The sequence below is a fragment of the Primulina tabacum genome, chromosome 1, assembly GCF_025594145.1.
Source record: "Primulina tabacum isolate GXHZ01 chromosome 1, ASM2559414v2, whole genome shotgun sequence".
In the NCBI taxonomy this organism is placed as follows: Eukaryota; Viridiplantae; Streptophyta; class Magnoliopsida; order Lamiales; family Gesneriaceae; genus Primulina; species Primulina tabacum.
Window position 1 is genome coordinate 56134323 of NC_134550.1, and position 26094 is coordinate 56160416.

Consider the following 26094-nt stretch of genomic DNA (forward strand, 5'->3'; position numbering starts at 1 on the left):
TGAAAAAGTATTACTTCTTATGCTAAGAGTATTATTTTTTATTGTGAATATCGGTAGAGTTGATCCGTCTCACAGATAAAGATTCGTGAGACCGTTTAACAAGAGATCGTCTCTTCACATAATTTAAGGCCGTTGCATTTTTGTTACATTAAAATTTCAGTCGTTAATTCATTAATTGAAATAATTGTCACTGCACACATACTTTGGGACAAATGAATGTATTGAAAAATATAAATATTTATTAAAACAAATTACAGTATGATAACGTCAATAATAGCGGAAGCTATATATAATATCTGATAATGGAGGGACATGCATGCATAGAAAACGGGAAAAAGAAAGCCAGATATTGAACGTAGCACTGCCTCTTACCTAGCCGATGAGCCCAAAGAATGTAGCCATAACAAGAAATATTTCAATAAACATGCTATTCCGGGCTGCCAAAATTGTGCCATGAGAGGGTGCTGGAGGTGGAGTATTGGTGGGTGCGAGTGGAGAACGCGAGGGAGGCGATGAGCGGGTGCTGGGGGAGGGAGTTGGTGTGGTTCTGGGTGGAGGTGACGCAGTGGTGCTGGGCGGGTGCGATGGAGGAACAGTACTGTTTCTAGGTGGAGGTGGCGGAATGGTGGTGGACGGTGGCGGCGGTGTGGCGGTGCTGTTTCCGTCGGTGATTGTGACGGCCAATTTCATTCCCTGAGAGCAGTGGTTGGATGTGGGGCAGATGAAGTATCTTGTTCCGGTTGAGGAGAGGGGGATTGAAGTTGGGCTGGGGCCGTACGAAGCAATACTGGGGTTATTGGTGTTGCAGTCTTCATAGTCACTGTCGCTTACTTCTTCTACGGAATGGCTGGGGCCATAGTTAAACACTGAGACAAAAGACGAAGAACTTCGTTACTTGTTAGTGAGATATGCACGATTTTTAGCCTTAATAATTATAACACACAAAAACAAAGAGAATTATATATGGTAGACTAGTCTATTTTTCACGAAAGATCATGAACAGAGGAGATCATATGGAAAAATATAATGCACAATACTTTTCATTTGATTATGATCATATTCAGTACTAAGTTACAGCCTCATTAAATCTATCAAATCCTTGATGCATTTGATCGAATAAATGAACTTACACAAGACATCTTTGGTTGTAAACGCTTGACCATTAGCCCAAGAATCGTAATTGAATCCGGTCGTCCATCCACTGCTGCCGCCCACAGAGATAGTGGCGCCATACACTGCCGGAAAAACATGGAGTAGCAGAAGAAGAAAAGTAATAGCTTCGGCCATTTCCATGCCTTTTTTTTCCTTCTTTGCCACAAGCAATGGATTTTGGGGTGCACTCTTTGCTGTTATACAGATTATAGCCACTAAAGTATATAGAAATATTAGTTGCCATGCTAGCACGATCTTGTTTTGTCGGTCATATTTATGAGAAGATTGACTTATTGGAAGGCCAATCGAGAGAGTTGCATTTAAAAATGACAGATTCAATATTGTATATATTTAGTTAAAACAAGAAGACTTGCAGAAATATCGTAATTCTATTAATTAATTAGCCCTTGATTACTGTCTTGTTAAGCCGATCGATGGATTAAGAAATAAATAAGAACTCAAAATCTTCTTTTATTATGTTATAATTTTATAAAATAGACGTTTCATAAATTAATGAATAGTGGCAACAAAAATATGAAGCAGTCAAATTGGATTAAACAAATCATAACAATTTTTTTTTTATCAATTGTATATATATATAATATGAAAAAAAAACATAATTCCATGGAAAATTTGGAAAATAATGAAGAATTCTTGATCACTGGTACATATATAATTTTTTTTGATGAAAAGAGTAAATATACAATTGGTTGTTATATAAGCCTCAATGTAATTTGATTGTTATTAATTAGCTGATCAATATGATCATAAGATATGTATGTTGGGCGTGCAAAGAAGGTGTTTAACTAATTTTATTTAAATCAACTTATTGGCTAAAACGTTTTGTAGCACGTCTTTACCAATCTAAATTTAAAACTGCCATTTTTTTTTTAATTTTTGCATCATGTCCTATAATATTTTATCAGTTTTATTTTATTTACTATTTATTTGGAGTTTGTAGATTCATCGGGCCACATAACTTGAAAGTAATCACGTTTTTGGATGCAAGCTGTCACTGGCAGCTAATTACAAGGATGCCTGTGATAATATCATTTCATTCTTGAATGAAAATGAAATGGAGCAACTGGTTCAACAAACACAGTTCGATAATTTGATTAGATGTTGTAAAGATTATAACAACTTGAATCAGTTGCTGTGGTTTTTTATGAGTAGACATGTATATGACAGTGTGAACGACAAATTCTGGATGGTGGTTCACAAGATACTAGTGCGTTTTTCCATTTTGGAGTATTGTTTGATCGCTGGCCTCAACTGCTCGAAACTTTATCCCGTCGTACTTGAGGATGATCGATTTCGGTTGACACATTTTTGTGGGAGAGATGAGATTTTTTTTTCATGATTTGGAGTCTATGAGGGTGGTGAAGAAGTGTAAATATGGAAAAATTGAAACCAGTAAACTTTTATTTTGTGGTGGATATATTGGGTCCACGGAAAGTGAAGAAGAATATTCCTATGAACCCAAGTTGGATTAGATTAGTAGATGAGTTTGATGGTTTCGATAAATATTCATGCTATAGTTTTGCACATGAATGCTTTCCAGGTGTCGGGGACGCATTAACGAGGGTTCAATCGTCCCGATATCTTAGATATGTTATTGGATTACGAAAAAATGGAGCAGTACTAATCATGGCCCTTCGATGGATTATGTTACTAAAGCATTCAATACTGGTTTAATAGACGTAAGTACAAATAATTAAATTCATGTAATTTTGCATATGCATATTTTGTCAGCTAATTATCATTTATCTAATCAATAATGTAGGATATTGTTGGAATGTTTATCCCAACTGGGGAGGGCGGTTGTGATCTTCCCATTATTTGAGTTGCGATTTTGCAGATTCCATCCCCGATGCTGTGACCGTTCGCATTTTGGAGATAACGAGTCAGGGTGTCACAGTCGTATGTAGCCAGCAATCGTTGGGGAGCACCTTCATCTCCACAGCACCTCCGCCTTCCATCTCCCCCCTCACATGTCTCAACGGTCTTCCTCGCACCTCCACCCTCCATCTCCCATGCACATGTCTCCACCGTCTCCTTCGCACCTCTGCTATCCATCTTCCCCGCAAATGTCTCCACTCAATATATCCCTCGCACCTCCGCTATCCATCTCCTCCAGATACATATAGTGTTCGTTTGACAAGCTTGCTTCACTGCCAAAGGAGGAGGCTGATGTATTTTTGCATATGATGGATGTACTAAGACGCATGCAAACGGACATTTCTGGTGTAAAAAAGAAGATATAGATGTTCAGCAGATATTACTGCTAGTTTTGGTAAGTTTTATAGAATTGCTATTTATTACATATTTTATATATTGGTTAGATGTACGACACTGCAAAGGAGGAGGAAACATCGATGCATGCATGCGGAGACATCAGCGAGAGTGCCGGAAGTAGATATGACTACTGGTGTCGATAAGTTTTATCAGTCACTAATTTTTAAATATTTTATATAATATTTCAACATATAAATATCCCTGAGATTTAAAATTCAATGGACAAATCTTTGGCATTTCTTAATTGATATTATAAAAATTCTTGGGAAAATGTATTCAATCCCTATATCACAATTATCACACGAAATCTATTCGAATAATTTGCAGATATTACATCTTGATTTTTAAATACACTAATAAATTCGTATAACCTTAGATTTGGTCACGTTTATTAGATTCAAGATTAAAAAGATATTATTTTCAAACTCTAAATGGATATGTTATTTCAACCTTTAAAATAACACAATAACAATTAATCATGATTAGAATTTCAAGAATTCGAGCAATCCGGCTATATACGTCGCAATTAATATTGATGATGTAACACTATATGCTATTGATACGCGGTCTGATATTATTCATGTCTATGACGTCACCTCAAAGTAGTCAAAAGGGGTGAAATTGTATGGACAAAGAAAGTTATAAACTGATCAAAACAAAATCATTTTCTACCGTGTATATATAATATGATAAATGAAAACAATGTAATTTCGTGGAAATTATCGAAAAAGGTAGTCCTTATCAACTAGTATATGTATAATCGGGTTGTGATAATTTGGTTGCTTAACATCAATTTCATAATAAATTATCAAGAACTCAGCTAAGGAGATATGAGGAAAGTAAGTTGTCAATTCATGAAAATTGTCCAGATATTATTCTCAAATAATGAATAAATAAATTATTAGGCTAAAACATTTAAAGTTGTTGGATCTGATTGTGGAGCGATTCTGAAGGTAAGCCCATTTCATAGGCCCAAATTGGTTGGGCTTCAGGCTAGTTTAAATCAGAACCCAGCCCGGAAACGTGAGAACCTAAATTAATAATTTATTTTTTTTATAAAAGAGTTTCCAACGGTAGAAAAATGAAAAACTTGACAGACACGCCCTAACCCCTTCCACACACAAAACGCTATCCTCGGCAGAATGAGCATACTGACGCTGCCATTAGTGACTTCCATTTTCAAGAATTCGCCCAACAAATACAAACCCCACGTCGCTTTCTTGTTCACCACCGTCCGGAGTTCTTCTCCTCTTCATATATTCCAGCCAAAACGCTTCTCTTCTTCTGCGGCCACTCATTCTTCTTCATCTTCGGTCTCGTCATCCAATGATCAGTGCTTACAGAAATCGTCTTCTTTATCTTCCGTGCTCACGTTTCAGCAAGCCATTCAGCGCCTCCAGGTTCTTTTTATCATGCTTTGTTTATCTGTGTTTTGGTTTGGACGTTTTCTTGGATTAATGAGACTGTGTTTGTTTTAATGAATTCGTGGATTTGTTGCAGGTTTCTGATTGATGATTTCTTGGGCTAAGAATTTATATAGTTGTTTGCGTAATGAGTTTGTGGATTGAATTTAGTTGGTTACTTAAAAGGGCATTCTTTCGAAAGGAAAACAAACCTCACCCAAAAAGATATTTTCATATCTTCTTTGTTCTTACGTATTCAATTTTTATGACGCCCAAAATGTTCTATTGTGCATTAAAAAATGTTAGATTGCTATTTTATATCCTATTAGATATACTAATGTTAATGCCTAACATGCATGTCATTGTCCAACGCAATCTCACAAAACACATCTGTCCGATTAATTTCCCAAAAGACCCAAAATCAGACATTGCCTCAGATTTTGTTTGTTTTTGTTTTCATCCAAGAATAAAGCTATGGAGTCAAATGGAAAAATAAATTTGTTCTTGGACAATACAGCCTCTGGAAACTTAATTTGAAATTATTGGAAACTTTAGGGACAGGATTTTTTTCGAGGCAAGGGACGGGACTCAGTTAACTTAGTTTGTCCCCCAAGAATGAAGTATGACGGATACTAAATGAAAATTAAGTTTTTCTTTGAATGGTAAGTATCATTATGGTTTGCGTTGCCATAATTATATTTTTATTTTGGAATTTTGGTCTTTATACCATGCAGGAGTATTGGGCTTCTGTTGGATGTGCTGTGATGCAATGCAGCAACACTGAGGTAACTGGAATGTGTGTTTTTCTTTATTATGAGTTAGTAAAAATAACTGTCATAGTTCGAAGTCAAATTGTTAAAATTACTGTCATATGTATATTTTAAATTAGAGAAACATCTTAGTTTAAATTAGAGGTTCATATTAAGATCACCCTGTTTCTTGTTGGCTCTGATAAAGTTGGAAATTTATTTCTAATGAACTTGATCATGTGACCCAGCTTCTAAAACTTATCGTAATGGTCTTATGCATAATGAAGTCCATGTTCCATTGGGGGCAAGGATGCTAAATCATAGGTCAAATTATTATTAATCTATCAAATTGCATGCAGCATACTTATAATTTTAAAACAAAAAATAATTTAGCCCTGGAGTGTTAGTGGTGGATGTAACAATTTTGACCATTTACGTTTCCTGTTCTTGACATGTAATAATAAATCACTTTCTAAGAATCGTCAAGTTATATTGAGTGAATAACTATATTTTAGGTTTCTTTGATTGGAATGAAAAATATTTGAAGTTCTTGGTCTTTCCCTTTCTTCATCCCGTGCCCCCTTTATTCCCTTGCTTTCTTTATTTTCATTTGAACTACCGTCATCATCTTTTTTGAGGATTTGACTATATTGGGCAGGTTGGAGCTGGTACTATGAATCCTCTGACCTTTTTAAGGGTCCTTGGTCCAGAACCGTGGAATGTTGCGTACGTATGCACTTAACCCTACTTGTACTTCAATATCTCTTCGGGAAAAATGGTAAAATAACATCATGCACTTGGTTCACCTTGTTTGATTTGGATTATGAAGGGGGGATCTTTTCCTGACGAAATGGCCTGTTGTTTGGTAAAAACTGCAAAATTTCTGCTATCATTTTTTTGGTGTTCAATCATAGGACTTCACAGGATTTGTTTAATGCCAAAGTAGCCTTGGCATGAAGCATGCAACAAAAATTTGAGAGAAAGCAAATTATGGCCATAATTTGAATCTGTTGCTAAGAAATATATTTTGAAATTATTGAGTAGCTCAAAAAAAACCATCATTGATTTTGCTTGGTCTATTACGTACTAGTAAAAACTCTGTATAGTAAAGGATAATGTATTATTTATTGGTTTTACCCCCTCCATTATATGTTATTTCTTAATCAACTTATGTGCTTTTCACATCAGCTTTAATTATGCCACCTAGTCTGCTTTCCTTTGACCCGTTTCAGCAATCACAATTTATTGATCCATGATCTAAACACAAAATAAAGCAGTGCATGGTTGTTCCTCATCAATAGAACTTCTTTTATCCATACGATAAAGTGAATGCATGATATGTCAATGGTAGTGCCTTAGTGGGTAAAATATATAGGAGGTGTGATAATAAGTTAACTAAAAGAAGGTTGATACATGATTATGAACTAGAGCAAGTATTTTGAAGGATAAGCAAACTTGCAGATCTTGATTATTTGAGACAAATTACTTTCATAGCATATTGCATTGTGAACCTAGAACGAGCTGTGTGAGAGGGGTTAACAAAGATGCAATGCATGTGTACAGTTGTAAATTGTGCAATAAATATTTCATGTTGATTGGAATGTCACATTATTTTAAATAAAGCAACAAAAATGTAGTTATTCGATTTTAGTTCTTGTTGAGTTCTTTGAAGAAAAAGGTGAACTAATGCATACCTGGACTTACAAAAGGGGAGATTTTCGCAAATGCCTTATTAACTGTGATGTATCAAAACTATCACGAATCACCCTCTTCTCGTGTTTACTCGTTCTTCCAATTTGTAAGGTGATCGTTAATGTGGTAATTTCTTGTGAAAGGTATGTAGAACCTAGTATCCGACCAGATGATAGTCGTTATGGTGAAAATCCAAATAGACTTCAAAGGCACACTCAATTCCAGGTGAATATTGAGCCATTTTTTTAATATGATATTGTTTCCTATAAAAAAAATATTGAGTCTTTTTATTTTTTATTTTATTTTTGGAAGTGTTGAAGTTCGTGAAACTATTTGCAATGGCTTCCGACAAACCATCATTTACTTTGCAGTGCTTGCCTGAAATTTATCTCAGGTGATATTGAAGCCTGACCCTGGAAATTCTCAGGACTTGTTCATACGGAGCTTATCCGCCCTAGGTTTGATGATGCTATCTTTCATCGATTAACATCTGAAGATGGTTGTGTAGAATAATAATTGAAAGCAGTAATTACTCTTACTATGAATTGTGATTGCTGATATAGTATCACAATCGAAATATAGCGGCTTTGACGGTTATGTGAGTTGAAAGAATTAGAGTTTCACTATACTTGTTGGTATAACAACAAGCGATCAATTTTACAATTGGCATTAGCGTCAAATTTAACCATCAAGTCTTTGAGTTGCAAGTCAACTGTTATGGTGATCAAAACGTGGTGACGCATTCCAATACTGTTAAAAGGATTCTAGTTTATTTCTTTGTATTTTTGGCACAATGGGTTAACGGCAAGTTCTTGATCATACACAATTGTTAACCTTGTAGTTTCATGCTAGATAATTTCTCATTGACTTTCCTGACAGCAGGCTGAATTCCGCACCAAACCTGGAAGGCTTGGTCATTCCATTTTGTAAAATTCTGATTTCTCAAGGCAAATTTTGAATGCTTTGGGACCTGGAACATTCAGACTGGCATTGTTCTACCCATACCGAATTCTCTTTTTTCAGCTCGCAAGATCTTTCACAGAGAGAAAAAGAGGACAGTTATATAGATGAGTTATGTAATTGGTCGTGGTCCATTTGAGGTTATTTGGTGAGAATAGAGATAAAGAGGATATACAACTTGGCAATGTCTTTTTGGGAAAAAAAACATAATACTATAGCTGGTGCCTAGAGAGTAGAGACTTAGATGACACACAAATTTACCTTTTCTAAGGAGTTCATTTGAAATAATCGTGAAAGATAAAATATTTTGGCGTTTCAATCTCTGGATTCTACTGTTAAAATTTGTCATGGATTCGGAAAGTGTGCTCTACTTTTGCGATACAAGTTTTATATATGTAGTGGGATCCACCTGATAGAATTTTTGTGGACTGTTTGTTGAATTTGTAGACAGCGGCGTTCTGCTTTTAGTTGTTTAGGTTTGAGGTTCCAGCATCTATCTTCCCCGTTCTTTGTGCCTGATATCTCTTTTGATTTACACAATTGCAAATGGCACTGATGTCATTTTAAAAAATGAAATTATACTTTTGTTAATGAGTCCGTGGGAACTCAGTCCTGTGATGTTTATCATCATATTTTTGTCTGCCCATAATGTTGTGGAGACATCGGAACCATAAACTGCACAAATAAATATTTGATAGACATTAAAATGCACTTATGATTTTCCTCTATCAAGCATTTTACCTTGTGGTTATAATCTATTGATATACTTGTTTCTGTCTGTGTGATATAACATTGCAAAGAGCACTTTTTTTTTCACCTTTTGTTACTTTCTATGAGTGACTATGCAATTTATATTATCGATACTACTTTTTCCATCAATTTCTCATGGGATAATTTTCTTATTGTGGTCAACAGGTATTAATGTTAATGATCATGACATTCGATTTGTAGAAGATAACTGGGAGAGTCCGGTGAGGCTTATATGTTGATTTTTGACCTTTTAATTTGCTGTTGCTTCCTGTTTGATTAGTTCGAAGTGTTGTTTTTCTTGTGCACCTTCTTCGTTTCATTCTAAACGAGTTTAACATTTTTTAATTAGTGTTTCTGATATTTGATTGTGTAGGTGTTAGGTGCCTGGGGATTGGGCTGGGAAATCTGGATGGATGGGATGGAAATTACTCAATTCACCTACTTCCAGCAGGTCACGCTGTTTTATCCTTTAATAGTTAATTCAAAGTTTTAGATTATTAATTTTTAACCTTCCAAGAATATTCATGTTTCTTCTATTGTCAATTAAAGAGCACCCTCAATCATTATTTATGATAATATGATTCATACAACCCCCGTCTCTTAATTTCCGGATTTTCTTTTTCATTTCCAGGCTGGAAGTCTGCCGTTGATGCCAGTGTCAGTTGAGATCACTTATGGTCTTGAACGAATCCTCATGTTGCTTCAGGTCTCTTATGTTATTAGTTAATATCTTTTTTTCTGTATGCTCATGGGCATACTTGCCTGAAGTTTGTGTGAATTTCTTTGCAGGGGGTTGACCATTTCAAGAAAATTCAATATGCCGACGGGATAACATATGGAGAGTTGTTTTTGGAAAATGAGTTAATAGTCGATGCCTTTAACTGTATAAAATCAGGCTAATATATTGTATTATGCACTATCTTTGTTTGATTTATTTTTTATAACTGCCCAATTTGTATATATTTTTTTCTTCGATTCTTTCACGGTACATGATTCTGATGAAAGGACTCAAAATTGCTTTTATGTGTTCATCTTCGTAGATTATAATTTTCATGATCTGCTTTTATAACCTTACCATGGTTTTCTCTAGTCTGAGCTGTGCAACTTTGGACGTATTGTTTACTGTGTACAAAGTTATTTACGTGGCTTTGGTTATATCTACAAAAAGTTTTCAGCTACTTCATGCTTTTATGTATTCAGTTATCCTACTTTCTTCGTAACCAAGAGCGTGAATTTTGTAATTTGTACCAGGAAGGAAATGAGTGCATACTATTTGGAGCATGCCAGTGTGGATCACATCCATAACCATTTTGATCTTTTTGAGGTTGAAGCTCGCCGTTTGCTTGATTCAGGACTTCCTATTCCTGCGTAATTTTCTTCACAATATGCCACCTTTAGATCCAGAAATCTTGTTTTGTTCTGTTTTTGGTATACTTGCCTTTTATATTTTTTGTATTGTTAGGTATGACCAGCTTTTGAAGACATCTCATGCTTTCAATGTATTGGATTCTCGAGGATTTGTTGGGGTGACGGAACGTGCTCGTTACTTTGGCCGGATGCGTAGGTTGGTGACCCTCTTGACAGGTCTATGACATTAATGAAAGTGCTTGTTACAAAGTTAAGAGTATATTCCATGTATTTTTTGTATTTTAAGTTTAGAATCTGTACTCTTAAACAACATTCAAGACCTCCCAAAGATGCTCTTTTCTTTTCCCTCGTGCTTTGAATCTAGCCTCTAAAACTATGAACATATAACAACGTGCTCTCTTTTACAATTAATTATTTTTGAATATTCTTAGATGCTCGAATATATTCTTACATCATGATGGTTGAGAAAGTCAGTCATTGAGAAAAATGTGTGTTCCCTTCCCTAGCCTCTAAAACTATGAACATATAACAACGTGCTCTCTTTTACAATTAATTATTTTTGAATATTCTTAGATGCTCGAATATATTCTTACATCATGATGGTTGAGAAAGTCAGTCATTGAGAAAAATGTGTGTTCCCTCCCCTGTTTCATTTTAGTCCGCCAATGTGCACAACTTTGGTTAAAGACCAGGGAATCTCTCGACAGTAAAACTTTGTTGCTGCCTCATTCCCAAAGATACTCTTTTCTTTTCCCTTGTGCTTTAAGTCTAGCCTCTAAAACTATAAACATATGACAGCATGCTCTCTTCTGCAATTAATTATTTTAGAATTTTCCTGGATGCTCGAATATATTCTTACATCACACGATGGTTGAGAAAGTCAGAATTCATTAAGAAAAATGTTTGTTCCCCTGTTTCAGTTTAGCCCGCCAATGTGCACAACTTTGGTTAAAGACCAGGGAATCTCTTGGGTACCCTTTGGGGGTTGCAGCTCAACCTGATCACATAGGTTTTCGAAAAGAAGACCTCGACGAGGCAGCAAAAAGGGTTTATTGACAACCTCTCTTTTATCTATCTAGCTATCTACACACACACACACACACATTTCCCTTATCCCAGTCTTCAGATATTGATCTCCACCCTATCTATTTTTTCGGGTATATATCAATGTACTTTATTTTTCAGTGTGTGACTTTATGTGCTCCATTATCACATTGAACATGAATTATGATTGCTCTATTCTATTGGGGAAGTGCTAGTGATAGTTCTAAGTTAGTTAAGGATAGTGGGCCTAGAACATAAAATTTTCCCTTTGGAGACCAAAGAATTATGACCTAAAAATAGGTGTTCATTTCTGGAGAGCCTTCTTGTACGCATCTACCAGGAAAAGCTCCAGAAAATAGTTATTTTTTCCTGATAACTGAACTTCTAGATGGTCGCTCTTAAACAAAAAGAGTATGATTTATGTTATATTGAGTCTACGATTTGCTTTCTAGCCTATATCTAGTTAACTTATTAGGATATTTAAATGTCACATTAGCCCATGCTATGATGTAAGCTTGAAGAATCACAACAGTTGTTAACTCCCTTATTTTTGCTGCTAGGCATAAAGCCTTTATCGATGTTTTATCATATAAATTTATAGTATTTAACTATAATTGAAAAAAATATCAAACTCAAAATACGGTATATATTTATTGTATATTTAATTCATATCTTAAAGGATACACCAACCCAGATGAAGCATAAAATGTGGTCTCTATGTCTGCTGGATTAGGTTTGGGTTGCCTTCTTATAGAGCTGCACTATAATCCCTTGTGTTTGCTGTTAAATCTTATCATCAACCGCATATAGTTTTGCCCATTTCTCATTATTATTATTTTATAATGAACATTTTCATGAATGAAAAATTTCCTATGGTAGTTTATTGTTTTTGTGTAAATTTTCATCCAATAGATTCCAAAGGAACGAGATATTTACATCTCTCTGGAGTGGTTATGTTATTTTATAACAATATACTTTATTATCTATGTTGTTTGAAATCTGCAAGGCGCTACCAGAATCAGCATATAGCTCATCACGCTCATGTTCTGAATTTGTATTTCTTAATAATTCTTAATAGTTACCTTATGGTGCAGCAGACACACACATGTATTTATTTATATATACTAGATGGATAGATGGATGTATAATATTTCATGTTCCCTAAAGTTATTGAATATACTATTTCCTAGTTCAGGTCTCTGCTGGACCACAAAAGTTTATTCTTGAGATCGGGACAGAGGAGTTGCCGCCAAATGATGTGGTCAATGCCTGTAATCAAGTGCGGATATGTTTTCTTTGAATGATATTTGGATTTCTTTCTGATGGATAAATTGTTAAAAGCCTTTTTTTTCTTGCCTTGGCCATTTATCAAGTTAGCTTATCCAAAATCTACTCTCTCGTCAAATCTAGATCTTGTATCACGTAATACTTTTTTTGGGGATTAACAAAGGGATTTCTTCTGCTTGCTAATGCATCAATTTTATACTCTGCTGATTTCTTCAGCTGAAAGATCTAGTTGAGCAGTTGCTGGAGAAACAGAGATTGAATCATGGAGATGTGCAAACATATGGTACACCACGCAGACTTGTGGTATGTTCAATTTGTTATGGTACTTAATATTTGATTATTTTGTACAGTTGATTCACTGTCTTCTGAATGTGAAAGTGGGAAAGTGCTTACTCAATGTATATGTGCTCATTTGGCTTCCCTCATTGCATTTCTTGTAAAAGCTCAAAACATCAGGATGTTCAATCAGTAAAGAAAACCAATTCTTTTCTCTGAGCACCTTTATATCCATTCTTTTGTAGCCTCCAATGACCTCTTTGTTCTAAGAATGTTTAAAAGACCAATAAATCAAATGGTAGACTTACCAAAAGATAACATTATATTTTTTGATAACTCATTATTTACTTCTTTCATGTAAAACCATGATTGTCTGTTGACGTTTAATACCAAAACATCATTATATTTGATGAGAATATGCTTTGGGCCATTAGGTTCTCAGAGATTGTAGTTTACTTAAAATGTTCTTCAACTTTTACTTACCATGTGTTGAGGTGTGGGCTGGTAAATGCATGGTTTTCTGAAGATCAAGATGGTCAATTTAATTTTTATGATTTTATTTATACTTTGACTTCTGATTATGGATTTTTTTTGCTTTAACTTTTTAGCTAGACAACAGGTTGCTTTATTTACTATTGGTACCTGCAACATCTGTTGAAGATTTTCTATCTCTATATTTGAAGTTTTTTAGTTATGCTTTTAGTTGTGATTGTAGCTTAATAGAGATAGATGTTTCTTCTCTTGTATCATTCCTGGTGGGGAAGTGACTAACGTCGCAACTCAGTGAACTACAGGTCTTTTTGGATTGCTGTTTTTAAGCTTTTGCATGCCTTCAGCTTCTCTGAAAATACAAGATTTGCTTTGCCAATTTTCTTGTAATGAGTGGCAATTGCCAGATGCTTTTTTTCCCCAGCTTTTTGTTGTGAATCAATCAGTACTTTTATTGCTTATATTTTCTATATGCTTGTATATACTATCATGTGCAGGTTTGCGTAGATAACCTAAGTGATAAGCAAGTGGCAAATCAAGTTGAGGTGCGGGGACCTCCAGCCTCAAAGGCATTCGACGGGCTAGGGAATCCTACCAAGGTCAGCCATCCTATAATTTGTGGTTTGTGTTATCATATATATATATATATATATATATCTATACATATTATAAAAGTGTGAATCAAGGTCAAAGTTTTTCTATTGTGTAATGTCAACTTTGTCCTTAGTTTGTACATACAGGAAAAATTTAGTGAGGATATTTTTGTCAAATCAGTTATTATGATAAGGACAAAATTGTCAAACTACATTAATGTTAGATAATGATCAAATCTATACAATTATTATTATTTTATTATAAAAGTGTGAATCAAGGTCAAAGTTTTTCTATTATGTAATGTCAACTTTGTCCTTAGTTTGTACATACATGAAAAATTTAGTGAGGAATTGAGGATGTTTTTGTCAAATCAGTTATTATGATAGGGACAAAATTGTCAAACTACATTTATGTTAGATAATGATCAAATTGCCAAAAAAGCTGAAACTTTAAAATTCTTTGATTTTTATTATAAAAGTGTGAATCAAGGTCAAAGTTTTTCTATTATGTAATGTCAACTTTGTCCTTAGTTTGTACATACATGAAAAATTTAGTGAGGAATTGAGGATGTTTTTGTCAAATCAGTTATTATGATAGGGACAAAATTGTCAAACTACATTTATGTTAGATAATGATCAAATTGCCAAAAAAGCAGAAACTTTAAAATTCTTTGATTTTTATTTTCTTGTAGATGAATTGAACAAACTTTTTTCACAAAAAATATTAATTTGAAAAGATTGAAATACCAAAATATATTGGTTTTATTTTCTTATAGATGAAGTGAAAAAGAATTTTTTCACAAAAAACTTAATTTGTAGATTTTTTCACAAAAAAGTTAATTTGTAGAATATTAAAATAACAAAATTCGTTTGTTTTATTTTCTTGTAAATAAAGTGAAAATATTTTTTCCACAAAAACTTAATTTGTATAACGATATAATGTTAAATATCTTTTATTTTTAGTTCATTAAGATTAATTATTTTAAAATGAAGAATTAAACTATTGAAGCCAAATCATTAAATTAATTTTGTTTTTGTTTTAACAAGGTTGGTGTCATGAAGAAGGTTCGATATTTAATTAAATTTACAAAATGATACAAGAATTATCAGATATAAATATAGATAATCCTAATAAATATTTCATTGATATTTATTTTATCTATATTTCTTTATCAAAAAGAAAGTCAACTAATATTGTTCAAAGCATTGGTTCATTATGAAAATTTAACGATATAAGATTGAATAATATATTTGTATTAATTTTAACTATATTTTCCTCTTTTTAAATGCTATAAACTATAACAATTATTTTATGAGAGATTCTTGCAATTAACGAATGATTATTTTTATAAGAGATATATATTGACAAATCAGTTATAGTTTTTGTAACATTAAAATATATATCTTTGAATGTAAATTTTTAAAATTATGATAAATAAATTTTTATAAAATTTATTCATTAGCAATACACACTACTTCTCCATAGACAAAGTCAAAGTTATTTGGTTTTTATTTACTTGTAGATGAAGTGAACAAATGTTTTTTACAAAAATATTTGTTTGAATGTGATTTATTTTATTTTGTAGATTTATATTCTTTTGAATGATTTTATATATGTAAGAAATTTATCTTTAATTTGGTGAGGAAGTTTTTGTAAAAATCAATTATTATGATGATGTCAAGATTATCAATCTACGTATGCTAGGCAAGGATCAAGTTGCCAAGAAGATTGAAACTCCAAAATTCTTTGATTTATATTTTCTTGTAGATGAATTGAACATATGTTTTTCCGCAAAATATTAATTTGAGAATATTGAAATACAAAAAATCATGGGTTTTATTTGTTTATAGATGAAGCGAAAATAATTTTTTCCCAATAAAATTAGTTTGTACAATATTGAAATACCAAAATTCTTTTGTTTTATTTGGTTGTAAATATTGCGAATTTTTTCCACAAAAACCATAATTTGTGTAAAGACATGATATTAAATATCCTCTATTTTGCATTAATTGAGAATAATTAATTTAAAACGACGAATTAAAATAATGAAGCCAAATAATTAAATCATGTGGGTTGGTGTTTTGAAGAAGGTTCAACGGTTAATTACATTTTACAAAAATGATACAAAGCATTAATGGATATAGAAGAAAGATGACCTAATAAATATTTCGTGAGTATTTATTCTATCTATTTTTTTTATAAAAAAATCCAATTAATATTTTTCAAAGCCTTAGTTTATTATTAAAATTTAACAATATATGACTGAATACATACAATTTTACTAATTTTAACTATTTTCCGTCTTTGTAAAGATCAGAAACTATAACAATTACTTATTTGATGATCTTGCAATTGACGAAGATGTGTTTTATAAAGGATGGATATAAGTAAATCAATTATAGATTTATGTAATCTGAAATGACATATCTTTGAAGGTAATTTTTTAAAATTATTATGAATAAATCTTTATAAAAATTATTCATTATTGCTCAATATTTCTCTGTTATGGTTGATAATCAGAAAGGTCAAATTTATTTGTTTTTATTTGCTTGTAGATGAAGTGAACATATATTTTTCACAAAATATTAAATTGAATATGATTTGTTTTATTTTGTAAATCTATAATCTTTTGAATGAGTTATATATGCAAGAAGTTTATCAGAAAAAAAAATTAATATATACAAATTTAATACTTCCAATAATATAGTATGAAATATAAAAAAAATGTTATCGTAATTTTGAATTTTTGTATTTAAATAACATATTGCATAAATATGTTATATCATTAAGAGTTGAACACTTTTTGATAAATATAATAAACTATTAATTAAATCATATTTTGTCAGTTGTCTAGAAGATAGAATAACCAAAATTCATTGATTTTATTTGCTTGTATATTAAGTTAAAATATTTACAAAAAATAAATATAATTTGTAGAATACTAAAATAACAAAATTCTTTGGTTTTATTTGCTTGATGAAACAAACTTTTTTTTTCCTACAAAACACTTAATTTGTTTGGAGATTTGTAGAGGCATCAAATAGAGAAGAATATACATTTCTTCTCATAAGATTTGCTAATGAAGATGGCGAGAATATTGTTTTTTTCACAGAGTAGAAAAACTGATGACAAAAAAAATCATAAAAGCAATATAAATTGAAAATATAAAAGAAGAAAACATTTGACGCAATAATTAATTTAAGGTTTAGAATATATTATCTATATTATATTTTTATTTTTCATAAATCAATAATACGTGGTAAAATAAGTGGGCAACTTTATGTATTATACTTTTTTCTTCTCTCAAATTTAATTTTAATAACTATTGTGATATCAATTTTATATTATATTTTCTCCAATGTCTAATTTATACAAGATTATAATATTTATTACTACTATGTTTTTCAACAATTATTAATTTATTTAGATTGCGCTTGGATAAATTGATTTCAAATTTATGGATTATAATTATAATTTTATTGTTAACAATAAAACAATATATCAAATCTTGAATCCACACATTACTTATTTACATATTATTATTTATATAAAGTAAAATAAATTTCAAATAACATTATTATTGAGTGGACTTGAAAAATATCATAATTAACATGAAATACTACTATATAAACATGAAATGAGTGGATTTGAAGTTTATGATGTTACTTCTCTAAAATAACAAAAATACATTTGAATGTATTGAAATCCATGGATTTGAAATCCTTCCATTCAAGAATAACCTTAGATTTTTATAACACATAAAATTTTTAAACAAATATCTTTTGCACTCATTTTATAATACATGTAGTACAAATTATATTACATTGAATTTCCTACGGATAATGCTAAAGGTACAACCAATATATCGTACTGCGATATTTATAAAAATTATATCGTGAGATTTTGTTATTATCTAATGAGATTTTATATTTAATTTATAATGAGATTTTAATAAATGAAATTTCTGTATTGATTTTTTTGAATTGTAAGAATTATTGTACAAATTTGGTTGCACATGTAGCATTACTCATTGTCTATCGACTAATTAGCATGAAATCATTAATATATAATTTTTTATAAATTAATCTCTTATGATCTCATTTTTTTAACAACAATTATTGATAATAGAAATATATTTTCACGTGCGTCGCACGTGTCTTTAACTAGTATATATAAAAGTGTGGATGATGAAAAAGTTTTTCAATTGAAAACAAACTTAACTATATTTCACATTTTAATTCTTCCCATTATCACAAATCATCTACATAAATCGAAAAACTCCACTAATACATATATTTAAAATTTTAATATCATAAGACATATATGGAAATTGTATTCTATAATACTTTTATTTTTATTAATTTTAATTTTTTAACATAATTTATTCATAGGTTAATGGGTCAATGACCAAGAATATTAAATTAAAGGCTAATATTAATCATGATTAAAATTCTATAATCATTATTTCTCCTTTTAATTTACTTGAATACTCACAAATACTTCACCTTATTGCAACTGTGTGGAGTATTTGTTAATTGTTAAGGGCTTAAGATTGGAAAGTTTGATTTTTTCTTGAAAATTACATTTAAGATATTAGTTTTGGCCTCCAATTTCTCTGAAAGAATTGCACATGAGTGAGTAAGTGCAAACGAAGAGAGCCGTTCATTTATTTTACTTGTTTGGTTGTTGTTTCTTTTTTATTTTTCAAGTGATATGTCATCCATTTTTTCCGTATCGTACTTACTATTTACTTCTAGAATATATATTTAGTGAGATATTGCAATGCCTATAAAAGTGTGAATGATGAAAAAGTTTTCCAATTGGGAACAAACTTAATTATCTTTCACATGTTTAATTCTTCCCATTATCACAAATCATCTACATATATCGAAAAACTCCACTAATACATATATTTAAAATTTTAATATTGTATTATTCTTAGGTTAATGGGTCAATGACCATGAATATTAAATTAAAGGTTAATATTAATCATGATTTAAATTCTATAATTATTATTTCTCCTTTTAATTTATTTGAATACTCACAAATACTTCACCTTATTGCAACTGTGTGGAGTATTTGTTAATTGTTAAGGGTTTAAGATTGGAAAGTTTGATTTTTTCTTGAAAATTGCATTTAAGATATTAATTTTGGCCTCCAATTTCTCTGAAAGAATTGCACATGAGTAAGTGCAAACGAAGAGAGCCGTTCATTTATTTTACTTGTTTGGTTGTTGTTTCTTTTTTATTTTTCAAGTGATATGTTATCTATTTTTCCGTATCGTACTTACTATTTACTTCTAGAATATATATTTAGTGAGATATTGCAATGCCTATAAAAGTGTGGATGATGAAAAAGTTTTCCAATTGGGAACAAACTTAATTATCTTTCACATGTTTAATTCTTCCCATTATCACAAATCATCTACATAAATCGAAAAACTCCACTAATACATATATTTAAAATTTTAATATCATAAGACATATATGGAAATTGTATTCTATAATAATTTTATTTTTATTAATTTTAATTTTCTAACATAATTTATTCTTAGGTTAATGGGTCAATGACCATGAATATTAAATTAAAGGCTAATATTAATCATGATTTAAATTCTATAATCATTATTTCTCCTTTTAATTTATTTGAATACTCACAAATACTTCACCTTATTGCAACTGTGTGGAGTATTTGTTAATTGTTAAGGGCTTAAGATTGGAAAGTTTGATTTTTTCTTGAAAATCGCATTTAAGATATTAGTTTTGGCCTCCAATTTCTCTAAAAGAATTGCACATGAGTAAGTGCAAACGAAGAGAGCCGTTCATTTATTTTACTTGTTTGGTTGTTGTTTCTTTTTTATTTTTCAAGTGATATGTCATCCATTTTTTCCGTATCGTACTTACTATTTTCTTTTAGAATATATATTTAGTGAGATATTGCAATGATAATAGATGCTTGGAGTCAAACTATAAATTGGAATTGGCATATGCTGTATTATTTATATATTTTATGTCCTTAATCTCCCTCTAAATTGTTGAATTTTTTTTGTTACTTTCCCTAATGTATAGCGTGTGGATGGATAAATATTTTTTTGAGTTTGTTTAAATTCATAGTGTTTTATGTGTTTTGTTTATTATCATATGCTAATAATTCAAGTTTTAGTTATTGAATTTTTAACTTTCTATATATATTTTAGTTCATAATATATATAATGCACATACTTCATGCTAGTTTTTAAAATGGCAATGAAGCACACATGTAGAAACTGTTTGATCTGACTATTGTGCTCAAATTCATGTGCTATGTGCATTTCAGCACTTGTTACTTGTGTTTGTAATCATATTCTATTATTTGTTTATGGTTTATGGCCTGGTCGAATGGTTTGGAATCACTGTACCACCGCCTTTGACTTATCTGCAGTTTGTGCACTTTGAAATTCACTGAAGTTCAATAATAAATTTTAATCTGCACGATCACAATCACAATCACAAGTATAAGGGAGATGGCCTATGGAAAAGTTCATTTGGCAATGTATCTTTGAGGGTACTATCTATTTGTGGAAATTTATGAGATATTTTTAATATAGATGTTAATTTACTATTTCCCGATTTATCTGCTTTTCCCCCTACATGGTGATTTTCGAATGACAATGAGAAATTCTTCAAATGTTCTACCCGTTAAAAATTCTTTGATATCACAGACCATTTATTTTTCAACTGGTTATTTTAGAGAAAGATAACTTCCATCATCTCGTGACTTAATTTATTATTGCATCACTAGTAGCTTCCAGTGTCACCTTACTGTGTATTGACACTTGATATGGGGTCATCTATCAGGCTGCTGAAGGTTTTTGCCGCAAAAATGGTGTGCCTTTGACCTCCTTTTACAGAAAGGTTGAAGGTAAATTGATTTGTTCTTGCGTTAAACTTTTTCTCTCTATTTTTTCGAAGCTGGCTCCATTTATTGTATATGTTAGGTACTTGGGTTATTTTGTGATAATCTTATAGTTGTTGAAATCTTTGTAAAATATTAATTCCTGAACCTCCTTTGTTTGTCATTTGCCAGTCTTAATATATTAAATGAAGGGACAGGCAACACGATTAAAGACAATTATTTGCCTATACTATCTTCTTAATCTTTTTTTCAATAGTGTTATCACGTTGTCATAGATTCAGTTGCCTGTCTCTGGTAAAGTTACAAAAAAGCTTCATGGGCTCGTCTCCGGTAAATTTTAATGTGTTCATGGCTATTATTAGATTCTTTTGAAAATTAGTTCTCTTGAAATATGTGTATTACATCTGTATTTAAAACTATAAAATCCATGAATTTTAGCTACTACATTTAGCTATTTTTTCAATCATGACGATGCAATCCAAATCTTCCATTATTGAAGTCGTTTTAAATCCATTAATCTAATTATTCAAGAAAAATCATATAATCCCAATGCTACCTTAGTGATAATTAAATTGGTGCTTTTTTGCAATTGTTACCGTTGGTCATTTTTGCTTTCAGAGTAGTGAATTGCTGTTGTTTGCTCCTTTACACTTACTCCAGGAGACTTGTCGTCTTTTCCATGTGTATATTTGAATTATGATCTTAATATTTTATTTGGCAATCCTTCAGTGATGTTTATTTATAATTTATCACAGGAAAGGCAGAGTACATTTATGTTCGTGCGGAGGAGCCTTCACGCCTTGCTTTGGAGGTGGTCCATTAAAACCATTTTTGTGCTTGTGTTCTGATCTTGCAGAGGCATCTTGTTGACTTAAAAAGGATGCAATCTCTCCAAGTAGAATGAGAAAAATAAATTAGCAGAAAAAGATAAAAGAATCTGCCATTTCAACTCTTTCTGTGGTGTTATATGCTTGAGTCTTGACATGACTGTAAGAGCTTAGGGCATACTTTTACCCTTCTCGCATTCTTCACCCATTAAGCATGACCTCGTTTCATAGCTTTATATTGAAGCACTTGCAGCTCAAACTGGCTGCTAGTTTGTTATTGAGATTTCGTTCATAAGTCTTTTTGCCAACACTTGTACCACTTTATTGTCAGTCCACAAGTTTACATTTACACTCTGCTTCTCATGATAACCTGAAATTTGATTCTACTTGTGTCTTGAACAGGTTTTATCTGAAGGGCTACCTGGGATGCTTGGCAAAATATCTTTTCCAAAGTCAATGAGATGGAACTCTGAGGTTGTACTATAGCTATGGATCTTCGATATGAAATGAAGTTTATTATTATTATTGTGTTTTGACTTTTGGTGTCTTTTCACACCTCCAAGAGTGGTCTGGTAATAAGTTTGTGGGAACTACTTTAATTTTATTTATGCAATGGATTGTGAATTCTTTGTGTGTGTTTAGCTGGGATGAACTTGTGATTTATAAGTTATAAATCAGCTCTCAAAAAATCATTAGGGGGTTTTCATTTTGTGTTGTGCCCTTGAACCACAATTTAAGTAAGAGTTTGCAGCATGCACTGGTTTCTTTAAGTTTTTGATATACAGTTTGACTCTACTTATTTCTTGAAGTTAAGATTTCGAACAGTTTTTTCGGGTAGTGTTCAGTATTAATCTCATCTAGAATTTAGTTTTCTGATCAATTGGATGGATTACTTTATATTTTTTTATCAATGTAAATTTTTTGTAGTGATTGCTAGCATTTGCTTTAATTTTATACAATGTGCTAATTGGTGAAAAACCGAACACAACTTTTTATTGTAGGTTATGTTCAGTAGACCCATCCGATGGATATTGGCGCTACATGGAGATGTAGTTGTTCCATTTACATTCAGTGGTATTTTGAGGCAAGTTTAAGTGGCTGACGTGATCTGATGCTCACAACTCTTTATTGGTGGTTAAATATTTTTGTTTGTTCAGTCTGCATTTTTTATCAAAGAGATTTTTTCAACATTGAGAGATTGCTGCAATCGACTGAAATAAAACAGGCAATGCGAGTTTGAAACTAGTGCATCTTTGTTCACTATGAAAACCTTCTCTTTCATCAATACAGTAATGGACTCTATAATCTTGGATTGCATTTTTTTCAACTTAACATTGCTGAAGTTAGAGAACCAATTTTACTCTTGTTTATTGTTTAATACTTCAGAAAGACCGTATAAATTTTTTCCTGACCACGAGGACATCCTCTAATGTCTATCTAGCTTAGAGGTGTTATTTCTTACCTGATCATATTCTCTGATGAATATGTATGTAAAGCTTGTACCTGAGGTTCAAGGTTCAACTCTGATGCCTTGATGCATCGATAAAGTGTCTGCCTTTGATTATGAAGCCTCATCCGTGGTGCACTTTTTTAAGCACACCTAAGATAAAGAGACGTGAATAAAAATGAAATGCAAGATGTTCATTTTTGTTTAGAGATTAATGACTATTTTTTTATATTATTTAATAGCTTGTAAGGTACATATTGAATAATTTGATATTAAATTTTCTTGATGCTTAAGTACTATGATACCTGTGTGCCTTAATGTGCATTGCGCAGCGATCCAGATTAATAGGTTTTTTTTTGTCTTTTTTGATGTATCAACTGTTCATATAACTTTGAAGAATTCCCTGTCCTTTGGCTTGAGGCTAATGGTCGATTTTTGGGTTTAAGTAGTGAACCATGACTTTCTAACTTTACTCATGATCAAGTTAGTCAAACACAGAGTTGCTTTATTTTAATTTTTATATGACTTTACTGGTGCTACCAAATGTATAAAGCAATATGCTGGTAATCTTTATTCTGATTTTTCTACGTGGATGTTGGTCCATTATTGAACAGATATTTCTTTAAGGTTTTATTTATTTGAAATGGGAAAATTCTCGGAGACCTACAAAAAGCTAATCTGTATAGATTGGCAAATCAGAATATGGGGATAATGAGATTCTTGACTTTATATTCTCTGGAAAATACAAATATGAATGACAAATAATTCCGAACTTCACTTCTCAAATAATTTCTGTATATTGCAAATTTTCCCAGGTGTTTTTATAAACCATTATAATCTGCCTTTTATATTCAACAACATGCAAATCAACTTGTTGATGATTTCTCCTGAAGCTTCATGGAATGTGAAACCAATGGGAATTCCCGTTTTTTGTGCGCTTGATTTATGTACTTGTGTTGAGTTCTTATCTCAGTTTTTATGTCACAGTGAAAATGTGTCTCATGGGCTTCGGAACACTCCATCTGCTACTTTTACGGTATGTTGGTGAACTCAGAAACCATGGTATTATTTGTAGGAGGTGCAGTTAAAGCAAACAGCCTGCGGAAGTTTTAACTGTAATAGACTCTTGGTAAAGCCACTAATGAAAATGAATTAGAGGTGATCAATATAGGAGATCGTGTAATGAAAACCTGTTACTACAGAGAAAAATCGGATTTGACATGTTGGGATGAAAGGAGATAAAAGTGATGGAAACTGAAGCTTGGAGTTCCAATCCTGATCAAATTCTTATGAAAAACGAAACAACCCTATTTTATCTCATATGTTTTCTCTGGAAATTTTGTAGTTTCTCATCTTTTTTGACTCCTTGTTCCTATTAGATGCGAGTTTTCTTTTCTTCTCTTTTTTTCCAAGAAAATAAAAGTATGCCATGGAACTATGTCTAGCCCACATTACTATTTCTGCCCTTTGTGTGAGTGTTCACCACCACAAATATTTATCATTAACTATTTTTTTTAGTTTAGAACTTCAGTAAATTAATGTAGTAAGGGGTGCAAACAAATCTAGTTGATTCAAATATTTAGTAAATTTGGATACTCGAAGTTTTGTTCAGTATTCAAGCTCAGGTTGATGCTTGATTGCTCACAGTTTTGGTGCTTGAGCTTGTCTCCAAATAAAAATATCATGTTTTAATTCTATTAGACTTATATAAATTCTTCATATTTTTATTGACATAGAATTGATGATAAAGTTATTTCCTTTGAAATATAAGTTACGAAGCAACTCCCAAGCCATCTGAATATTGTTACCTATTGTCAAACTTCTTTTCTCTTAACCGTCTTACATTGAATTCCATTCAACCAACACGTTTTACTTCATTTTCTTGAACTTCTATAAATCTCTTTTCTGTATCCCACTCAGTCATAATCTTGAAGAAAATGATGAAAATTTGGCGAGCTCATTTAAGTTTATTATGCTGATTTTTTAAAGATTTTACTTTTCAAATTTGTTTGGTTTTTTCTGTTCTGTAGTTTTCAACTCTTTACTTTCATTACGAGTTCTTTTATGTGTTTTCTGTGCTCACCTATTTATTTGATGCAGACATATTTTCTAGAAGCCAAGTTCTTGATGTTGATGTACTCTTTTTAACTGACGAGTGTATCTATTTGTAAATCTTGCCTAATCTCTTGAAGCAAATTGCTTTATATTTATAAAACCTTGTCTCAGCAATCAGTCAATTTTAGTAATTTCTCGTTCTCTTCATTTCAATTTTTCGGCAAGTATTACGCTTTTCCTGGAGGTGTAAATAGTTTGTCCATATTTTAGTCTGTATGCATCTTATTTGTTGTCTCATATCCTCAGGTAGCAAATGCAGATTCTTATACCGACGTAATGCTGGACGCTGGAATAGCCATCAGTTTTGAGGTACTTGATATGAAATTTTCAACTTCACAGGTTAAGTAATATGTTCGTATAACTTGATAGTTTGCAGTAGATACAGCATTTGAATTTTATATTTTTGACAGCAACGAGAGATGGAAATTTTGGAGAAGTCTAATACCTTGGCAAAAAGTATTGGTGGTTCTCTTGTTCTGCAAAGTGGTTTACTTAATGATGTAAGTGATGTATCTTAATCTTTTGATTTGTTCTCTACCCTTAGGATTAATCTCAAAATGTCTTCATTATTTAGATTGTAAATCTTGTTGAAGCACCTCATCCAATACTTGGCAAGTTCTGCGAGTCCTTTCTAGAGCTTCCAAAAGATCTGCTGATAATGGTTAGTCGTTTATAACTCGCCTAAATCTATCTTCGATGTGTGTGTGCATACTTTTTTTCCCCTTTTCTTCTATTAAATGAATTTGTGAGCT

General features: G+C 31.7%; 2 protein-coding genes across 8 annotated transcripts in view; one reads left to right on the top strand and one right to left on the bottom strand.

Moving 5' to 3' along the window:
* The window catches only part of LOC142552200 (glycine--tRNA ligase, chloroplastic/mitochondrial 2-like), a 42725-nt gene that overhangs the window by 7908 nt on the left and 8723 nt on the right, over window positions 1-26094 (top strand). For 3 of the 7 annotated variants that reach the window (XM_075661891.1, XM_075661899.1, XM_075661930.1), the window contains exons 1-23: window positions 4530-4847; window positions 5585-5635; window positions 6258-6325; window positions 7435-7516; window positions 7686-7749; window positions 9167-9222; window positions 9375-9452; window positions 9633-9707; window positions 9791-9861; window positions 10253-10369; window positions 10464-10565; window positions 11290-11416; window positions 12609-12692; window positions 12917-13003; window positions 13963-14064; window positions 20896-20959; window positions 21709-21764; window positions 22183-22254; window positions 22782-22864; window positions 24215-24263; window positions 25589-25651; window positions 25753-25842; window positions 25917-26003. In XM_075661891.1, coding sequence (XP_075518006.1) covers window positions 4590-4847; window positions 5585-5635; window positions 6258-6325; window positions 7435-7516; window positions 7686-7749; window positions 9167-9222; window positions 9375-9452; window positions 9633-9707; window positions 9791-9861; window positions 10253-10369; window positions 10464-10565; window positions 11290-11416; window positions 12609-12692; window positions 12917-13003; window positions 13963-14064; window positions 20896-20959; window positions 21709-21764; window positions 22183-22254; window positions 22782-22864; window positions 24215-24263; window positions 25589-25651; window positions 25753-25842; window positions 25917-26003 — 1986 coding nt within the window. In that variant the 5' untranslated portion in view covers window positions 4530-4589. Of the gene's footprint in view, window positions 1-4529; window positions 4848-5584; window positions 5636-6257; window positions 6330-7434; window positions 7517-7662; window positions 7750-9166; window positions 9223-9374; window positions 9453-9632; window positions 9708-9790; window positions 9862-10252; window positions 10370-10463; window positions 10566-11289; window positions 11417-12608; window positions 12693-12916; window positions 13004-13962; window positions 14065-20895; window positions 20960-21708; window positions 21765-22182; window positions 22255-22781; window positions 22865-24214; window positions 24264-25588; window positions 25652-25752; window positions 25843-25916; window positions 26004-26094 lie in introns of those variants that run through there. The other 4 variants (XM_075661906.1, XM_075661914.1, XM_075661937.1 and 1 more) reach the window with 4 other exon arrangements.
* Window positions 309-3228, bottom strand: LOC142520922 (uncharacterized). The gene is made up of 3 exons (XM_075624082.1): window positions 3033-3228; window positions 1131-1346; window positions 309-866 (listed from the first exon to the last, which is right to left on the bottom strand). Exons 1-3 carry the CDS (start codon window positions 3226-3228, stop codon window positions 373-375), a joined length of 906 nt encoding a protein of 301 aa, XP_075480197.1. The 3' UTR covers window positions 309-372.